The sequence below is a fragment of the Bombina bombina genome, chromosome 1 (assembly GCF_027579735.1).
Source record: "Bombina bombina isolate aBomBom1 chromosome 1, aBomBom1.pri, whole genome shotgun sequence".
Classification (NCBI taxonomy): domain Eukaryota; kingdom Metazoa; phylum Chordata; class Amphibia; order Anura; family Bombinatoridae; genus Bombina; species Bombina bombina.
The window spans coordinates 461923523-461942021 of record NC_069499.1 but is presented as its reverse complement, the minus strand read 5'-3'; the positions used below and the strand labels follow the sequence as shown (position 1 = coordinate 461942021).

General features: G+C 41.1%; 1 protein-coding gene across 1 annotated transcript in view; it reads left to right on the top strand.

Annotated features, from left to right (window-relative positions):
• Positions 1-10724, top strand: part of CHN1 (chimerin 1) — a 445886-nt gene extending 435162 nt beyond the window's left edge. The window contains exons 13-14 of the mRNA XM_053698471.1: positions 1709-1814; positions 9900-10724. Coding sequence (XP_053554446.1) covers positions 1709-1814; positions 9900-10071 — 278 coding nt within the window. The 3' untranslated portion in view covers positions 10072-10724. The remainder of the gene's footprint in view (positions 1-1708; positions 1815-9899) is intronic.
• The last annotated feature ends 7775 nt before the right edge of the window (positions 10725-18499 follow it).

Genomic DNA, 18499 nt, shown 5'->3' with positions numbered 1-18499 from the left:
ATCTATTTGTCCCTATGTGGCCTTTGCAGGACCTGATATGCAGACCTAGAGATGTTATCTCTTCCGCCTTGGAGTCTGCCTCTGAGTAGGGACCTTTTGTTCAGGGTCCTTTATCTCATTCAAGTGGCTGTCTATTTGGAGATGAACGCTTGGTCCTCTCTAAGCGTGGTTTTTTTCTGAGTCCGTTATTGTGACCATGGTTCAGGCTTCCAAGCCTGTTACAGAGGATTTACCATAAGCTATGGTGTTAATTTCTTTATTGGTGTAAATCCAGGGTTACTCTTGAAGTAGGATCAGGATTTTAGCCTTAGTCCTTTCTTCACGAAAGGGACAGATTTCTCCATTTCTTTCTTGCTGCATAAGTGTCTGGCGGACGTTCCAGATGTGCAATCTTTTGGTCAGGCCTAGGCAGACCTGTGCTTTTAAATCTGTTGCTCCTTCTGGGAGTTTTAACTTTGTTCTTAAAGTTTTGTAGCAAGCTTATTTGAGCCTTTACGTTCGTTAGATATTAAGTAGTTATCTTGGAGGGTTTTGTTTTTTATGGTTTTCTCTTCTGCTCGGAGAGTGTTGGAACTCTCAGTTTTTGCAGTGTGGTTCGCCTTATCTTCTTTTTCTTGCAGATGAGGCGGTTTTTCATTCTAAATTAGGTTCTTTCCTAGAGGGGTTTCGGACAGAAAATGTAATCAGGAAATAGTTTTTTCTTCTCTTCGTCATAGTTCTTTACGGAAGAACGTTTGTTATTCAATTTGGAGGTTGTGCCTGCTTCAAAATTTTATTTTCAGGCGACTAAAGTAGGGAGATGTTGTGTAGTGGTTAGCTCCACCGCTCCTGAAGCAGGAGGTTGTGGGATTGAATTCAGGTGGAGCTCCTGTTTTCTCATCAGTTTTTATTTTTCTACCCTCTCTGTTTGTTTCTTTGAGAAACATTTAGGTGTGAAAGCTTCTGCTTCTTCTCCTTCTTTCTGGTTGAGAAGTATTATGGTTTTGGTCTCCTGAGAGAATTGCATCTCTTTCCTCTAGGACTATCTTTTCTTTGTGGGTTTAAAAAATGAAACTTCTCTGGAGCGGCTTTTCAAGGCTGCAACTTTTTTTTTCTGAATGTCCTGTCCAATTTTTCAATTTGGATTTTTTTTGCCTCGGTTGAGGTTCTTTTGGGAGAAAGATTCTTCAAGCAGTGGTGCCTTCTGTTTAGGTTACCTGTCTTGTCCCTCCCTTATTATCTGTGTCCTCTAGCTTAGGTATTGATTCCCAACAGTAATTAAGATGATTCCGTGGACTCACCGTGTCATTAGAAGGCTTACCTGATAAATGTATTTATTTCTTGACATGGTGAGTCCACGGCCCTCCCTGTTTTTTCAGACAGTGTATTTGTTATGTTAACTTCAGGCACCTCTGCACCTGGTGTTACTTCCTTTCTCTCCTTTACTTTGGTCAAATGACTGGTGGATTGTGGTTAGGAAGTGATATTTATCAGCTTTGCTGTGGTGCTCTTTGCCTCCTCCTGCTGGCCAGGAGTGATATTCCCAACAGTAATTAAGATGATTCTGTGGACTCACCGTGTCAAGAAAGAAAGAAATGTATCAGATAAGCATACATTTTGTTTTTTCCGCCATTACATCTTTTTCTATACTCTGCTTGTTAGTGTTAACACATTCTTAATTGCATGTGTATTCTGTTTTACTGAATGTTTTTCACATTTATCCCCACAGAAGCACTGGATGCTGATTCTCAGTTAGAAACTCTTCATGATGCATTAAAGTTGCTACCTCCAGCACACTGTGAAACACTACGATATCTCATGACGCATCTGAAAAGGTAATTTACTAACCATTAATGTAGTTCACTGAAAAGCTGATTCAGCCAAAATGAAATGAAGCTTTGCCCTATTCTGTCACTTGGCCATATATTTATGTAATTCTGGCAAACTTTTCAAACTTTTGCAGCTCTTGCAATTTAATTTGTCCTGCATCTTTCCTTGTCAGTTATGTTATCCAGTTCATTGTTTAGAATAAGCTCTAATTTAGTAATTTACCAAGAGACAAAAATCCACTGACATGCTCCAATCACAAGTCACTAAAATCAGTATTATTTAATAACAACTGTCAATATAAGGAAATAAATGTATCATAAATCAGCTGGGAAAACACACCAGGACTTGCAAGAAGAGTCTTGCTGCTTATTGGTATGGTCATTTGGTCATATTTCTTAAAGGGACAATAAAAATAAAATTGCTCAAATGTGTTAGAACATTTTATTCTGCACTATTGCGTGCATTGAACTATATGTTTAATCCTTGGAAATGGTTTAACACACAGTTAAAGTCAGCTTCATAGCAGCAGTGCATTACTATTACTAACCATAATAAAGATCAGCCTTAACCGTAATAAAGATCAGCATTAAAGGGACATTAAACACTAAATAAATGCTATATAGAATGAAGCATTCAAAGAAAATATTAGTCTGAGAATAACATGTAGATGTATTTTTTAAAGTTTTATTAGTTGTTCAAATATTGATAAACCAAGTGTAAACGCTTAGCGTCTTTAAAACAATGGGAGCTGCCATGTTGTAATTTAGGTTACCTTCTCTGCTGTGGCCAATTAGGGACAGGTATAAATAGGTCACTAGAGTGTGCAGCCAATGGCTGTGTGGCATATAACAGTGTTCTGCACTTCCATTTCTAACAGGAACTCAAAAGCTTACAATTTCTGAATGGAATTACTGGATGTATAATTTTATATTACCATTTTATATTACCATCTCAAAGTGTTTAATGTCCCATTAAGCGTAATCAAGTTGGAATCATACCACACATACATGCAAAATAACTTTATTAGGAGTATAAAAAACCAGACGTTGAACACACTTACACACACACACAAATTAAAAATAGCTTAAACTACGGGTGTCAATGAAGGAAGTCTCCAAGGTAATACTGGATATTGGGTCAGATTATTTGGTAGGATTAGAGTATAGCCTTAAAGGGAAAAATTGCTTTATACAAACTACTCTCCAAATATGAAGATTAAGTAGTTTGTAGCGTACCAATAGATTAAAGCACAGCTGATTCTAAAAAAGCTCCTTCTGTAGCGGGAGCGGATTTACATTTAATCTGACAAGTTTTATAAGAAAATGTTAACACAGAAACCTGCAGTTAACAATAAACCACCCAAGTAAGCTTCATAAGAAGAGGGACAGTTCCCTCGTGAGAGTGCCCCTAACGTGCGTTTCACAAACGCTTCCTCAGAGCGTTTGTGAAAACCACAATAAAGATCAGCCTTAACCATAATAAAGATCAGCATTAAAAAGTGAGAGAGATATAACAAACGTAGTAATGTTTGTTTTTTTCTGTCTGTTTTGGTGGAAACATTTAAACAATAGATTTATTAAAAGAAAAAAATTCCCAAAACAATTAGTGCAGGCACTAAAGCTAATTTTCCATAGATTTCTAAGAAAGTTTGCTATTTTTTAATTTTTTTTATTAATTTCTAAATTTCTTTATATATATATATATATATATATATATATATATATATATATATATATATATATATATATATATATATATATGGTAAGTGCATATTTTGAAAATGGATGTGGTATATTAGCATGGTTGTCACTTGACTGTGGATAACCCTTAATCCAGCACCAAACATAACTTTTGTTTCTTTTGTCTTGCTATGGATTTTTTTTTCTTTTTTTTAAATTAGCATTTTGTTTACTGCAATTATTTTTTAATAGCCAAACTATACCCACCATTAGGCTTATTCTGTGTAGATAATGTGGCCTTAAGTCTGCACAGCAACAAGACTAGCCACAGTTGTGTTAGTTTAATTAGCATTTTTTTTCAGTTGTTATCAGAAAAAGTGAAATAGGGAAATATGTAGCAGGGTTAACCTTTAAAGGTAAACTGAGACCATTTCCACTTCTTAGAGTAAAAAAGCCACAATTTTCAGAGCTAAATTATCTGGAAAGGGAGGAAAATAAATTTGAAGTATATTGCAAAATTATTTTACTATTTATAACTAAACATTTTATAATAAAATCTCACAGCGTTTACTTTCCCTTTCTCCAACATTGGTGTGTCCGGTCCACGGCGTCATCCATTACTTGTGGGATATTCTCCTCCCCTACAGGGAAAGGCAAGGAGAGCACACAGCAGAGCTGTCCATATAGCTCCCCCTCTAGCTCCGCCCCCCAGTCATTCTCCTTGCCGCTCTGAACAAGTAGCATCTCCTCGGGGATGGTGAGGAGTTTGTGGTGTTAGTTGTAGTTTTTTATATCTTCTATCAAGAGTTTGTTATTTTAAAATAGTGCTGGCTTGTACTATTTACTCTACAACAGAAAAGTGATGAAGATTTCTGTTAAGAGGAATATGATTTTAGCACAAGTAACTAGAATCCATTGCTGTTACCACGCAGGACTGTTGAAACAAGAGAACTTCAGTTGGGGGTAACAGTTTGCAGACTCATCTGCTTCAGGTATGACTAGTCTCCTTCTAACAACACAGGCTAATGCTAGATGACAGTCATTTTTCCCCTCAGGGAAAATGGTAAGCCATTTTTCTTTCACCTCAGCAAAAAAGATAACAGGCTTCCCCTTTTTGATTTTTATGCTGGTAGACACTGTTAGGGGCAAAATCGATTGGTTTTTATTACAATATCATGGCATTTGAACTGTTTTATAAGCTCACATACACTGGGGAACGTTTTTTTATTGATCTGGCATGTTTTAGACACCTAAATCTAGTCAGGAAGGCCCCTTCACTCTAGTGTGCTGAGGGAGGAAGCCTCATTTTGGTGCTTCAGCTGTGCAGTTGATTTCAAGGCAGTGCATGCAGTTTTCATGTGAGAGGGTCCTGTGACTCAGAAAGTGACTCCAGAAGGCTTATTTCTGTGGATGATTGACCCCTAAGGAAGGTAAAATGCTGCAGCAATACTGTAGCAGGGATTGTAGTGTATAAAAACGGTTAAATCCAACAATTAGCTCTCGTTTGCTTGTTTTAAGAGCTAGAGTCTCCATATTTGCTGTGCAATACTTTCTAAGCATTAAGACACTGGGGTCCAAATTTCATAAAAATCGGATATTGCCTTCATAGTTTTTTGAACATTCAGAAATAAAGTGTGTAATGTTATTATTTAAAGAGACAGTAACGTTTTTGTTTAAAATCGTTTTTATTGCATTGTTTGCCTGCCTAAATCTGTTTAACATGTCTGTTCCATCAGATAACCTATGTTCTGTGTGTATAGAGACAAATGTGGTTCCCCCTTTGAGTGATTGTGATAATTGTGCCATAGCGTCCAAACAAAATAAGGACAGCTCTGTTACATTTCATAATGTTGCCCAAGATAATTTATCTAATGAAGGTAGTGAGGATAATTCTACATCCTCTCCTTCTGTGTCTACACCAGCTTTGCCCGCGCAGGCGACACCTAGCGCACCAGTGCTTATTTCTATTCAACAATTAACAGCAGTAGTGGATAATTCTATAGCAAATCTTTTATCCAAACTGCCAGCATTTCAGAGAAAGCGTGATTGTTCAGTTTTAAATACAGATAAAAAAAGGATGAACAATCAGACGCTGACGATGTCTTATCTATTTTACCCTCACATCAATCGGAATTGGCTGTGAGGGAAGGGCTGTCTGAGGGTGAAATTTCAGACTCAGGAAAAATTTCTCAACAGGCAGAACCTGATATAGTAGCATTTAAATTTAAGCTAGAACATCTCCGCGCTTTGCTTAAGGAGGTATTAGCTACTCTGGATGACTGTGATTCTGTAGTAGTACCAGAGAAGTTGTGCAAATTGGACAAATTTTTAGAGGTCCCAGTGCACGAAGACGCTTTCCAATACCCAAGAGGGTAGCGAGCATAGTGGATAAGGAGTGGGAGAAGCCAGGTGTACCCTTTGCCCCACCTCCTATATTTAAGAAAATGTTTCCCATAGTAGACCCTAGAAGGGACGCATGGCAGACGGTCCCGAAGGTTGAGGGAGCTGTTTCAACACTAGCGAAGCGCACAACTATTCCTATAGAGGACAACTGCGCTTTCAAAGATCCTATGGATAAAAATTGGAAGGATTGCTTAAAAAGATTTTTGTTCAACAAGGGTTCATCCTTCAACCAGCTACGTGTGTTATTACTGTCACTTCAGCGGCGTCCTTTTGGTTCGAGGAACTAGAAAGGTTGCTCCAGAAAGAGACTTCCTATGAAGAAGTCATGGACAGAATTCACGCATTAAAGTTAGCTAATTCCTTTATATTGGATGCCGCTTTTCAAATAACGAAATTGGCGGCGAAAAACTCAGGTTTTGCTATAGTAGCGCGGAGGGCGCTTTGGCTAAAATCCTGGTCGGCAGATGTGTCGTCCAAGACTAAGTTACTTAATATTCCTTTCAAGGGTAAGACCCTTATTGGGCCGGAATTGAAGGAAATTATTTCAGACATCACTGGGGGTAAGGGCCATGCCCTCCCACAGAATAGGCCTTTTAAGGCTAAGAACAAGTCTAATTTTCGTTCCTTTCACAATTTCAGGAACGGACCGGCTAATAACTCCACTGCCGCTAGACAAGAAGGTAACGCGGCCCAGCCCAAACCCGCTTGGAAGCCCATGCAAGGCTGGAACAAGGGTAAACAGACCAAGAAACCTGCTGCTGCTACCAAGACAGCATGAAGGGGTAGCCCCCGATCCGGGACCGGATCTGGTAGGGGGCAGACTATCTCTCTTCGCTCAGGCTTGGGCAAGAGATGTTCCGGATCCCTGGGTACTAGAAATAGTCTCCAAGGGATACCTGCTAGAGTTCAAGGGACTTCCTCCAAAGGGAAGATTCCACCTGTCTCACTTATCTTCAGACCAGATAAAGAAACAGGCATTCTTACATTGTGTAAGAGACCTATCAAAGATGGGAGTGATAAACCCAGTCCCCTCCGGGGAACAAGGTCTAGGTTTTTACTCAAACCTGTTTGTGGTTCCCAAAAAAGAGGGAACTTTCAGGCCAATCCTGGATTTAAAGATATTAAACAATTTCCTCAGAGTTCCATCCTTCACGTGGCTCTTCCATTCGGTTTAGCCACCGCTCCCAGAATTTTCTCAAAGGTGCTAGGGTCCATTCTAGCGGTCCTAAGGCCGAGGGGCATCGCTGTAGCACCTTATCTAGACGACATCCTAATCCAAGCGTCATTTCTTTCCAAAGCGAGGGCCCACACAGACATTGTGTTGGCTTTTCTCAGATCTCACGGGTGGAAGGTGAACATAGAAAAGAGTTCACTGTCACCGTCCACAAGGGTTCCGTTTCTGGGAACAATAATAGATTCTATGGAAATGAAGATCTTCCTGACAGAAGTCAGAAAGTTAAAGCTTCTAAACGCTTGTCGAGTTCTTCATTCTATTCCTCAACCCTCCATAGCTCGGTGCATGGAAGTAATAGGACTAATGGTCGCAGCAATGGACGTGGTTCCTTTTGCTCTAATTCATCTAAGACCATTACAGCTGTGCATGCTCAATCAGTGGAATGGGGACTATACAGACTTGTCTCCCCAAATTCAAGTAGACCAGGTAACCAGGGACTCGCTTCTCTGGTGGTTGACCCAGGATCACCTGTCTCAGGGAATGAGTTTCCGCAGACCGGAGTGGGTCATTGTCACGACCGACGCCAGCCTCTTGGGGTGGGGCGCGGTCTGGGACTCCCTGAAAGCTCAGGGCCTATGGTCTCGGGAAGAGTCGCTTCTCCCGATAAACATTTTGGAACTAAGAGCAATATTCAATGCGCTCCTGGCTTGACCTCAGCTAGCGAAAGCCAGGTTCATAAGATTTCAGTCGGACAACATAACGACTGTTGCATACATCAATCATCAGGGGGGAACAAAGAGTTCCCTAGCGATGAAGGAAGTAACCAAGATCATCCAATGGGCAGAGAATCACTCCTGCTATTCACATCCCAGGAGTAGACAACTGGGAGGCGGACTATTTGAGTCGTCAGACTTTCCATCCGGGGGAGTGGGAACTCCACCCGGAGGTCTTTGCTCAGTTAACCCAATTATGGGGCATTCCAGACATGGATCTAATGGCGTCCCGTCAGAACTTCAAGATTCCTTGTTACGGGTCCAGATCCAGGGATCCCAAGGCGATTCTAGTGGATGCATTAGTGGCGCCTTGGTCGTTCAACCTAGCGTATGTGTTTCCACCGTTTCCTCTCCTTCCCAGGCTCATAGCCAGGATCAAACAGGAAAAGGCCTCGGTGATTCTGATAGCTCCTGCGTGGCCACGCAGGACTTGGTATGCAGACCTGGTGAATATGTCATCGGCTCCACCATGGAAGCTACCTTTGAGACAGGATCTTCTAGTACAAGGTCCATTCGAACATCCAAATCTAGTTTCTCTGCAGCTGACTGCTTGGAAATTGAACGCTTGATTTTATCCAAACGTGGGTTTTCGAATTCTGTGACAGATACTCTGGTCCAAGCCAGAAAACCTGTGACTAGAAAGATTTACCATAAAATATGGCGTAAATATATCTGTTGGTGTGAATCCAAGGGATTCTCCTGGAGTAAAATAAAAATTCCAAGGATTCTCTCCTTTCTCCAAGAAGGTTTGGATAAAGGGTTGTCCGCTAGTTCTCTAAAGGGACAGATTTCTGCTTTATCTGTCTTGTTACACAAACGACTGGCAGCTGTGCCAGATGTACAAGCTTTTGTTCAGGCTTTGGTTAGAATCAAGCCTGTTTACAGAACCATGACTCCTCCTTGGAGTCTAAATTTAGTTCTTTCAGTTCTTCAAGGGGTTCCGTTTGAACCTTTACATTCCATAAATATTAAGTTATTATCTTGGAAAGTACTGTTTTTGGGTGCTATTTCTTCTGCTAGAAGAGTTTCTGAATTATCTGCTTTGCAGTGTAATCCACCCTATCTGGTTTTCCATTCAGATAAGGTTGTTTTGCGTACTAAGCCTGGTTTTCTTCCAAAAGTTGTTTCCAACAAGAATATTAACCAGGAAATAGTTGTTCCTTCTCTGTGTCCGAAACCAGCTTCAAAGAAGGAACGTTTATTACACAATTTAGATGTTGTTCGTGCTTTAAAGTTCTATTTAGAAGCAACAAAAGATTTTAGACAAACCTCATCTTTGTTTGTCGTTTACTCTGGTAAGAGGAGAGATCAAAAAGCTACTGCTACCTCTCTCTTTCTGGCTAAAAAGCATTATTCGATTGGCCTATGAGACTGCCGGACGACAGTCTCCTGACCGAATCACAGCTCACTCTACTAGGGCTGTGGCTTCCACATGGGCCTACAAGAACAAGGCTTCTGTTGATCAGATATGTAAGGCAGCGACTTGGTATTCTCTGCACACTTTTGCCAAATTCTACAAATTTGATACTTATGCTTCTTCGGAGGCTATTTTTGGGAGAAAGGTTTTGCAAGCCGTGGTGCCTTCCATTTAGGTAACCTGATTTGCTCCCTCCCTTCATCCGTGTCCTAAAGCTTTGGTATTGGTTCCCACAAGTAATGGATGACGCCGTGGACCGGACACACCAATGTTGGAGAAAACAGAATTTATGCTTACCTGATAAATTACTTTCTCCAACGGTGTGTCCGGTCCACGGCCCGCCCTGGTTTTCCTAATCAGGTTGAAATTTTTTTTGTCTTTATACACTACAGTCACCACGGCACCCTATAGTTTCTCCTTTTTCTCCTAACCGTCGGTCGAATGACTGGGGGGCGGAGCTAGAGGGGGAGCTATATGGACAGCTCTGCTGTGTGCTCTCCTTGCCTTTCCCTGTAGGGGAGGAGAATATCCCACAAGTAATGGATGACGCCGTGGACCGGACACACCGTTGGAGAAAGTAATTTATCAGGTAAGCATAAATTCTGTTTTCTTTTAGTCACACGTTTTCTTTATATTTTTTTCAGGGTGACTCTTCATGAGAAAGATAACTTAATGAATGCAGAGAATCTTGGCATTGTGTTTGGACCAACCCTTATGCGTGCTCCAGAACAAGACCCCATGGCAGCACTAAATGACATCCGTTACCAGAGACTTGTGGTGGAGATGCTTATCAAAAATGAAGACATTTTATTTTGAATTAGGAAACAAATCAAAGGAAAAATCAATAGTGTTCAACAAATGAAGGATTGTTTTATACCAGTTTAAGTGAATATTTTTAGCGGCCTCCTTAATTTGTTAGCACTTTTTTGAACCTACAGGAAAAGAAAAAAAATGAAGGATTTTTTTCAGATGATGTAAAGACAGTAACTTTTACTATTCTAAATTATTACTGCTCTATGTTTACAGTATAATAAAAATGTAAATGATTGCATGATGTTCTCCGTTTTTGTCGGGGATTTACCTAAGGAAATATCATTTTGCCAAGCTTCTTCCTTTCTAAACAAGTTGTGAGTGTAATTCTGCATGTTTCTTCTGGCGTACAGACGTTGTGACAGCTTTTATGTTCTGCATAATGGGATTCTAGTGATAATTTGCATCTCTCAAACAGTTTCTAACATCTGTATCACTAAGTACCATTTTCTTCTTTTAATCTTTTTCTCGTTTTTTTTTTTTTTTGTATCATTTGGTTAAATTTGTTTGGAACAAGGAAAAAGTGAGTTTTAAATGTTTTATTTGTGCAATCTTGTATGATGGTTGCAGTTGAATCTGCAATATTTTTTTTTTTAATGATTGTATTTTCCATCTGGCATGCACATATTAATTTATTAAATCTAGGTTTTAGAAAGCAACCTTTTTTCTGTGTTTCATTTTTCATTTTGACAATAATGAGGTAGTTCAGTATACTCTAAATTTCACTTTAGGTAGCTGAAATATATGAATGTGATCATGTAATGGCTTCTAATAATATGCAATAATATAGTATTCTCAATACATAATGACTATTAATATGATTCGGCTTAGACACTTTATTTCTCATCAGTGATTTTATTAAATTAATTATGTTTAAACAACCTCTGTTTGTGTCTGCTAAAGGCATTAAAACATTTGCTTATGGGAACCCACTAATACATGGAAAATAAATTTGCTGTTAAAGGGACAAGCAGTTGGGAAGATTTTATTGTATTTAATAATGCTGGTGGAGAACCCTTTCAAATTGCCTGATCTCTCTCTACTTTACCGCGCCTCACCAGGAGATTGATTTCTGTTGCTGCCTTTTGTTGACAGCTTTTCTTTCGCTATTACTACTGCACTGACATTTTCAGTATAGGTGGTGGTGTCAACAAGCAAAATCAGCTATTTTAAAATAGTTCAAATGTAAAACAGTCTATCAACAAAACGGATCATTGGGAACACATTTAAGGGGAGGATATTTCCTTCTTAATATGAGGAGAGTCCACGGCATCATTCCTTACTGTTGGGAAATACTGAACCTCATATCCCAGTCATTCTTTGCCTTTTGTCACAGGAAAATTCCTCCACCCAGGGGCAGATGCCTCTTGTCAAACCTGCCTTCCAGGCCAGAAAAGAGAGAAGCCTTTTTGGGGTGCGTGAGGGATCTATCCTCTCTAGGAGTCATTGTCCCGGTACCTCTCGCAGAAAGAGGTTAGGGATACTATTCAAACCTTTTTGTGGCCTCAAAGAAAGAGGGAACATTCCACCCAATTTTGGACCTAAAGTGCTTAAACAAATTCCTATCTGTCCCCTCGTTCAAGATGGAGACGATAAGGTCCATCCTTCCCTTAGTTCAGGAAGGACAGTTCATGACCACTATAGATCTGCAGGATGCTTACCTTCATGTTCCAATCCACAAGGAACACTTCAAGTTCCTAAGGTTTGTGTTCCTGGACCAGCACTTTCAGTTTATTGCACTTCTGTTTGGTCTAGCTACTGCTCCAATAGTTTTTATGAAGGTGCTAGGCGGCTACCTAGTCCACCTTACATACTTTTTCTAAATTTTACAAGTTTGACGTTTTTGCTTCGGCCGAAGCAACTTTTGGGAGAGAGGTTTTGCAGGCTGTGGTGCCCTCAGATTAGCGTCCGCCTCTCTTTAACCCCTCCCGTTATCATTCAGTGTCCTCTAGAGCTTGGGTATAGTTTTCACAACAGTAAGGAATGTTGCCGTGGACTCTCCTCATATTAAGAAGGAAAACATAAATTATGCTTACCTGATCATTTAATTTCCTTCTGTATGAGGAGAGTCCACAGCCCCCACCCGTATACTCGATGGGCGGACCAAAATTAGGTTTTCTCTTCTGGTGCCATTTATACCCTGATATTTTTCCTACTGTTCCTTGTTCCCTTTGCCGAATGACTGGGATATGAGAGAAGTAGTGGGAGTATTTAAGCCTTTGGCTGGGGTGTCTTTACCTCCTCCTGGTGGCCAGGTTCAGTATTTCTCAACAGTAAGGAATGATGCCGTGGACTCTCATCATACAGAAGGAAATGAAATTATCAGGTAAGCATAATTTATGTTTTACAGTACAATCGCTCTTAGCTTATTACTTCTATCAATTTAATCCTCTGAATTTTATGGTTAAGATACACAATCTTAATTTTCTATGCTCATACATTCATAAACATACAAACACACTCCAATTTCCACTGGTCATGGCCTAGGAAGAAATTTCTTCAGACTAGTAAGTGATTAGGATTTTTACAGTATTTAACTTGAAACTTTCCTCCCCTGACTGGTTAAATAGTTGCAAACAAAGCAGTGTACAGCTTTCAGGTGAAACAAACAGGTGCAGGTGGGAAGAGGGACACCTCTATGTATACAGCAAGCAAATGATTCAACAGCACCTTCCTTTGCAAGAAAATGTATTATACTTCTCTCATGAGCATGATTAAGGGATAATATCCCGAAACGTCGCTGTAACCTGTTTTGTACCTACATGGGAGAAGAAGTTTAATACATTTTCTTGCAAAGAAAGGTGCTGTGGAATCATTTGTTTGCTGACTGGTTAAAGGGATATGAAGCTTAGAATTCTTCTTTCATGATTCAGATGGAGCATGCGATTTCAAACAACTTTCTAATTTATTTCTATTATCAATTTCTCTTGTTAAGTGTATCCAGTCCACGGATCATCCATTACTTGTGGGATATTCTCCTTCCCAACAGGAAGTTGCAAGAGGATCACCCACAGCAGAGCTGCTATATAGCTCCTCCCCTCACTGCCATATCCAGTCATTCTCTTGCAACTCTCAACAAAGACGGAGGTAGTAAGAGGAGAGTGGTGTATTATAGTTAGTTTTTTAACTTCAATCAAAAGTTTGTTATTTTTAAATGGTACCGGAGTGTACTGTTTTATCACAGACAGCATTAGAAGAAGAATCTGCCTGTGATTTCTATGATCTTAGCAGAAGTAACTAAGATCCACTGCCGTTCTCACATATTCTGAGGAGTGAGGTAACTTCAGAGGGGGAATGGCGTGCAGGTTTTCCTGCAATAAGGTATGTGCAGTTAACATATTTCTAGGGATGGAATTTGCTAGAAAAATGCTGCTGATACCGGATTAATGTAAGTTAAGCCTAAATGCAGTGATTTAATAGCGACTGGTATCAGGCTTATTAACAGAGATACATACTCTTATAAAAGTGTAATATAAAACGTTTGCTGGCATGTTAATCGTTTTTATATATGTTTGGTGACAGAACTTATTGGGACCTAGTTTTTTTCCACATGGCTAGCTTGATTTTTTGCCTAGAAACAGTTTCCTGAGGCTTTCCACTGTTGTAATATGAGTGGGAGGGGCCTATTTTAGCGTTTTTCTGCACAGCTAAAATTACAGACAGAGACATTCAGCTTCCTTCTGCATGATACAGGACATCTCTGAAGGGCTCAAAAGGCTTCAAAAGTCGTGTTTGAGGAGGGTAACAACCACAGTAGACCTGTGGCAGTTGTTGTGACTGTGTTTAAAAACGTTTTTGTCATTTATTATTCTGTTTTTGGTATTAAGGGGTTAATCATCCATTTGCAAGTGGGTGCAATGCTCTGCTAACTTGTTACATACACTGTAAAAATTTCGTTAGTGTAACTGCCTTTTTTCACTGTTATTTCAAATTTTGTCAAAATTTGTTTCTCTTAAAGGCACAGTAACGTTTTTTATATTGCTTGTTAACTTGGTTTAAAGTGTTTTCCAAGCTTGCTAGTCTCATTGCTAGTCTGTATAAACATGTCTGACACAGAGGAAACTACTTGTTCATTATGTTTAAAAGCCATGGTGGAGCCCCATAGGAGAATGTGTACTAAATGTATTGATTTCACCTTAAACAGTAAAGATTAGTCTTTATCTATAAAAGAATTGACACCAGAGGGGTCTGTCGAGTGGGAAGTTATGCCGACTAACTCTCCCCACGTGTCGGACCCTTCGCCTCCCGCTCAAGGGACGCTCACTAATATGGCGCCAAGTACATCAGGGACGCCCATAGCGATTACTTTGCAGGACATGGCTGCAATCATGAATAATACCCTGTCAGAGGTATTATCCAGATTGCTTGAATTGAGAGGCAAGCGCGATAGCTCTGGGGTTAGACGAGATACAGAGCGCGTAGATGCTGTAAGAGCCATGTCTGATACTGCGTCACAATATGCAGAACCTGAGGACGGAGAGCTTCAGTCTGTGGGTGACGTCTCTGAATCAGGGAGACCTGATTCAGAGATTTCTAATTTTAAATTTAAGCTTGAGAACCTCTGTGTATTGCTTGGGGAGGTATTAGCTGCTCTGAATGACTGTGACACAATTGCAGTGCCAGAGAAATTGTGTAGGCTGGATAAATACTATGCAGTGCCGGTGAGTACTGATGTTTTTCCAATACCTAAAAGGCTTACAGAAATTATTATTAAGGAGTGGGATAGACCCGGTGTGCCCTTTTCCCCACTTCCTATATTTAGAAAAATGTTTCCAATAGATGCCACTACACGGGACTTTTGGCAGACAGTCCCTAAGGTGGAGGGAGCAGTTTCTACTTTAGCAAAGCGTACCACTATCCCAGTTGTGCTTTTTCAGATCCAATGGATAAAAAATTAGAGGGTTACCTTAAGAAAATGTTTATTCAACAAGGTTTTATTTTACAGCCCCTTGCATGCATTGCGCCCGTCACTGCTGCGGCGGCGTTCTGGTTTGAGGCCCTGGAAGAGGCCATCCATACAGCTCCATTGACTGAAATTATTGACAAGCTTAGAACTCTTAAGCTAGCTAACTCGTTTGTTTCTGATGCCATTGTTCATTTGACTTAACTAACGGCTAAGAATTCCGGATTCGCCATTCAGGCGCGTAGGGCGCTATGGCTCAAATCCTGGTCAGCTGATGTGACTTCAAAGTCTAAATTACTCAACATTCCTTTCAAGGGGCAGACCTTATTCGGGCCTGGTTTGAAAGAAATTATTGCTGACATTACTGGAGGTAAGGGTCATACCCTTCCTCAGGACAGGGCCAAATCAAGGGCCAAACAGTCTAATTTTCGTGCCTTTCGAAATTTCAAGGCAGGTGCAGCATCAACTTCCTCTGCTTCAAAACAAGAGGGAACTTATGCTCAATCCAAGCAGGCCTGGAAACCTAACCAGTCCTGGAACAAGGGCAAGCAGGCCAGATAGCCTGCTGCTGCCTCTAAGACAGCATGAAGGAGCGGCCCCCTATCCGACAACGGATCTAGTAGGGGGCAGACTCTCTCTCTTCGCCCAGGCGTGGGCAAGAGATGTTCAGGATCCCTGGGCGTTGGAGATCATATCTCAGGGATATCTTCTGGACTTCAAAGCTTCTCCTCCACAAGGGAGATTTCACCTTTCAAGATTATCTGCAAACCAGATAAAGAAAGAGGCATTCCTAAGCTGTGTACAAGACCTCCTTGTAATGGGAGTGATCCATCCAGTTCCGCGGACGGAACAAGGACAGGGGTTTTATTCAAATCTGTTTGTGGTTCCTAAAAAAGAGGGAACCTTCAGACCAATTTTGGATCTAAAGATCCTAAACAAATTCCTCAGAACTCCGTCATTCAAGATGGAAACTATTCGAACCATTTTACCCATGATCCAAGAGGGTCAGTAGTACATGACCACAGTGGACTTAAAGGATGCCTACCTTCACATTCCGATTCACAAGAATCATCATCGGTTCCTGAGGTTTGCCTTTCTAGACAGGCATTACCAATTTGTAGCTCTTCCATTCGGGTTGGCTACAGCCCCAAGAATTTTTACTAAGGTTCTGGGCTCACTCCTGGCGGTCCTAAGGCCGCAAGGCATAGCGGTGGCTCCTTACCTAGACGACATCCTGATACAGTCGTCAAGCTTTCAAATTGCCAAATCTCATACAGAGATAGTTCTGGCATTCCTGAGGTCGCATGGGTGGAAAGTGAACGAAGAAAAGAGTTCTCTATCTCCTCTCACAAGGGTTTCCTTCCTAGGGACTCTAATAGATTCTATAGAAATGAAAATTTACCTGACGGAGTCCAGGTTATCAAAACTTCTAAATGCTTGCTGTGTTCTTCACTCCATTCCGCGCCCCACGGTGGCTCAGTGCATGAAAGTAATCGGCTTAATAGTAGCGGCGATGGACACAGTGCCATTTGCGCGCCTGCATCTCAGACCGCTGCAATTATGCATGCTCAGTCAGTGGAATGGGGATTACACAGATTTGTCCCCTCTACTAAATCTGGATCAGGAAACCAGAGATTCTCTTCTCTGGTGGTTATCTTGGGTCCATCTGTCCAAGGGTATGACCTTTCGCAGACCAGATTGGACAATTGTAACAACAGATGCCAGCCTTCTAGGCTGGGGTGCAGTCTGGAACTCCCTGAAGGCTCAGGGTTCATGGACTCAGGAGGAGAAACTCCTCCCAATAAATATTCTGGAGTTAAGAGCAATATTCAATGCTCTCCTAGCTTGGCCTCAGTTAGCAACACTGCGGTTCATCAGATTTCAGTCGGACAACATCACGACTGTGGCTTACATCAACCATCAAGGGGGAACCAGGAGTTCCCTAGCGATGTCAGAAGTCTCCAAGATAATTCACTGGGCAGAGACTCACTCTTGCCACCTGTCAGCGATCCATATCCCAGGTGTAGAGAACTGTGAGGCGGATTTTCTAAGTCGTCAGACTTTTCATCCGGGGGAGTGGGAACTCCATCCGGAGGTGTTTGCTCAATTGGTTCTCCGTTGGGGCAAACCAGAATTGGATCTCATGGCGTCTCGCCAGAACGCCAAGCTTCCTTGTTACGGATCCAGGTCCAGGGACCCAGAAGCGGCACTGATAGATGCTCTAGCAGCGCCTTGTTTCTTCAACCTGGCTTATGTGTTTCCACCGTTTCCTCTGCTCCCTCGTCTGATTGCCAAAATCAAACAGGAGAGAACATCAGTGATATTGATAGCGCCTGCGTGGCCACGCAGGACTTGGTATGCAGACCTAGTGGACATGTCATCCTTTCCACCATGGACTCTGCCTCTGAGACAAGACCTTCTAATACAAGGTCCTTTCAATCATCCGAATCTACTTTCTCTGAGACTGACTGCATGGAGATTGAACGCTTGATCCTATCAAAGCGTGGCTTCTCCGAGTCAGTAATTGATACCTTAATACAGGCACGAAAGCCTGTCACCAGGAAAATTTACCACAAGATATGGCGTAAATATCTTCATTGGTGTGAATCCAAGAATTACTCATGGAGTAGGGTTAGGATTCCTAGGATATTGTCCTTTCTCCAAGAGGGTTTGGACAAAGGATTATCAGCTAGTTCTTTAAAGGGACAGATTTCTGCTCTGTCTATTCTTTTACACAAACGTCTGGCAGAAGTTCCAGACGTTCAGGCATTTTGTCAGGCTTTAGTTAGAATTAAGCCTGTGTTTAAACCTGTTGCTCCTCCATGGAGCTTAAACTTGGTTCTTCAAGTTCTTCAAGGGGTTCCGTTTGAACCCCTTCATTCTATTGATATCAAACTTCTATCATGGAAAGTTCTTTTTCTGATGGCTATTTCCTCGGCTCGAAGAGTCTCAGAGTTATCTGCCTTACATTGTGATTCTCCTTATCTGATTTTTCATTCAGATAAAGTTGTTCTGCGTACAAAACCTGGGTTTTTACCTAAGGTGGTTTCTAACAAGAATATCAATCAAGAGATTGTTGTTCCATCATTATGTCCTAATCCTTCTTCAAAGAAGGAACGTCTTTTGCATAACCTAGATGTAGTCCGTGCCTTGAAGTTTTACTTACAGGCTACTAAAGATTTTCGCCAAACATCTAACCTGTTTGTCGTTTACTCTGGACAGAGGAGAGGTCAAAAGGCCTCGGCAACCTCTTTCTTTTTGGCTTCGGAGTATAATCCGTTTAGCTTATGAGACTGCTGGACAGCAGCCTCCTGAAAGGATTACAGCTCATTCCACTAGAGCTGTGGCTTCCACCTGGGCCTTTAAAAATGAGGCCTCTGTTGAACAGATTTGCAAGGCTGCGACTTGGTCTTCGCTTCATACTTTTTCCAAATTTTACAAATTTGATACTTTTGCTTCTTCGGAGGCTGTTTTTGGGAGAAAGGTTCTACAGGCAGTGGTTCCTTCCGGTTAAGTTCCTGCCTTGTCCCT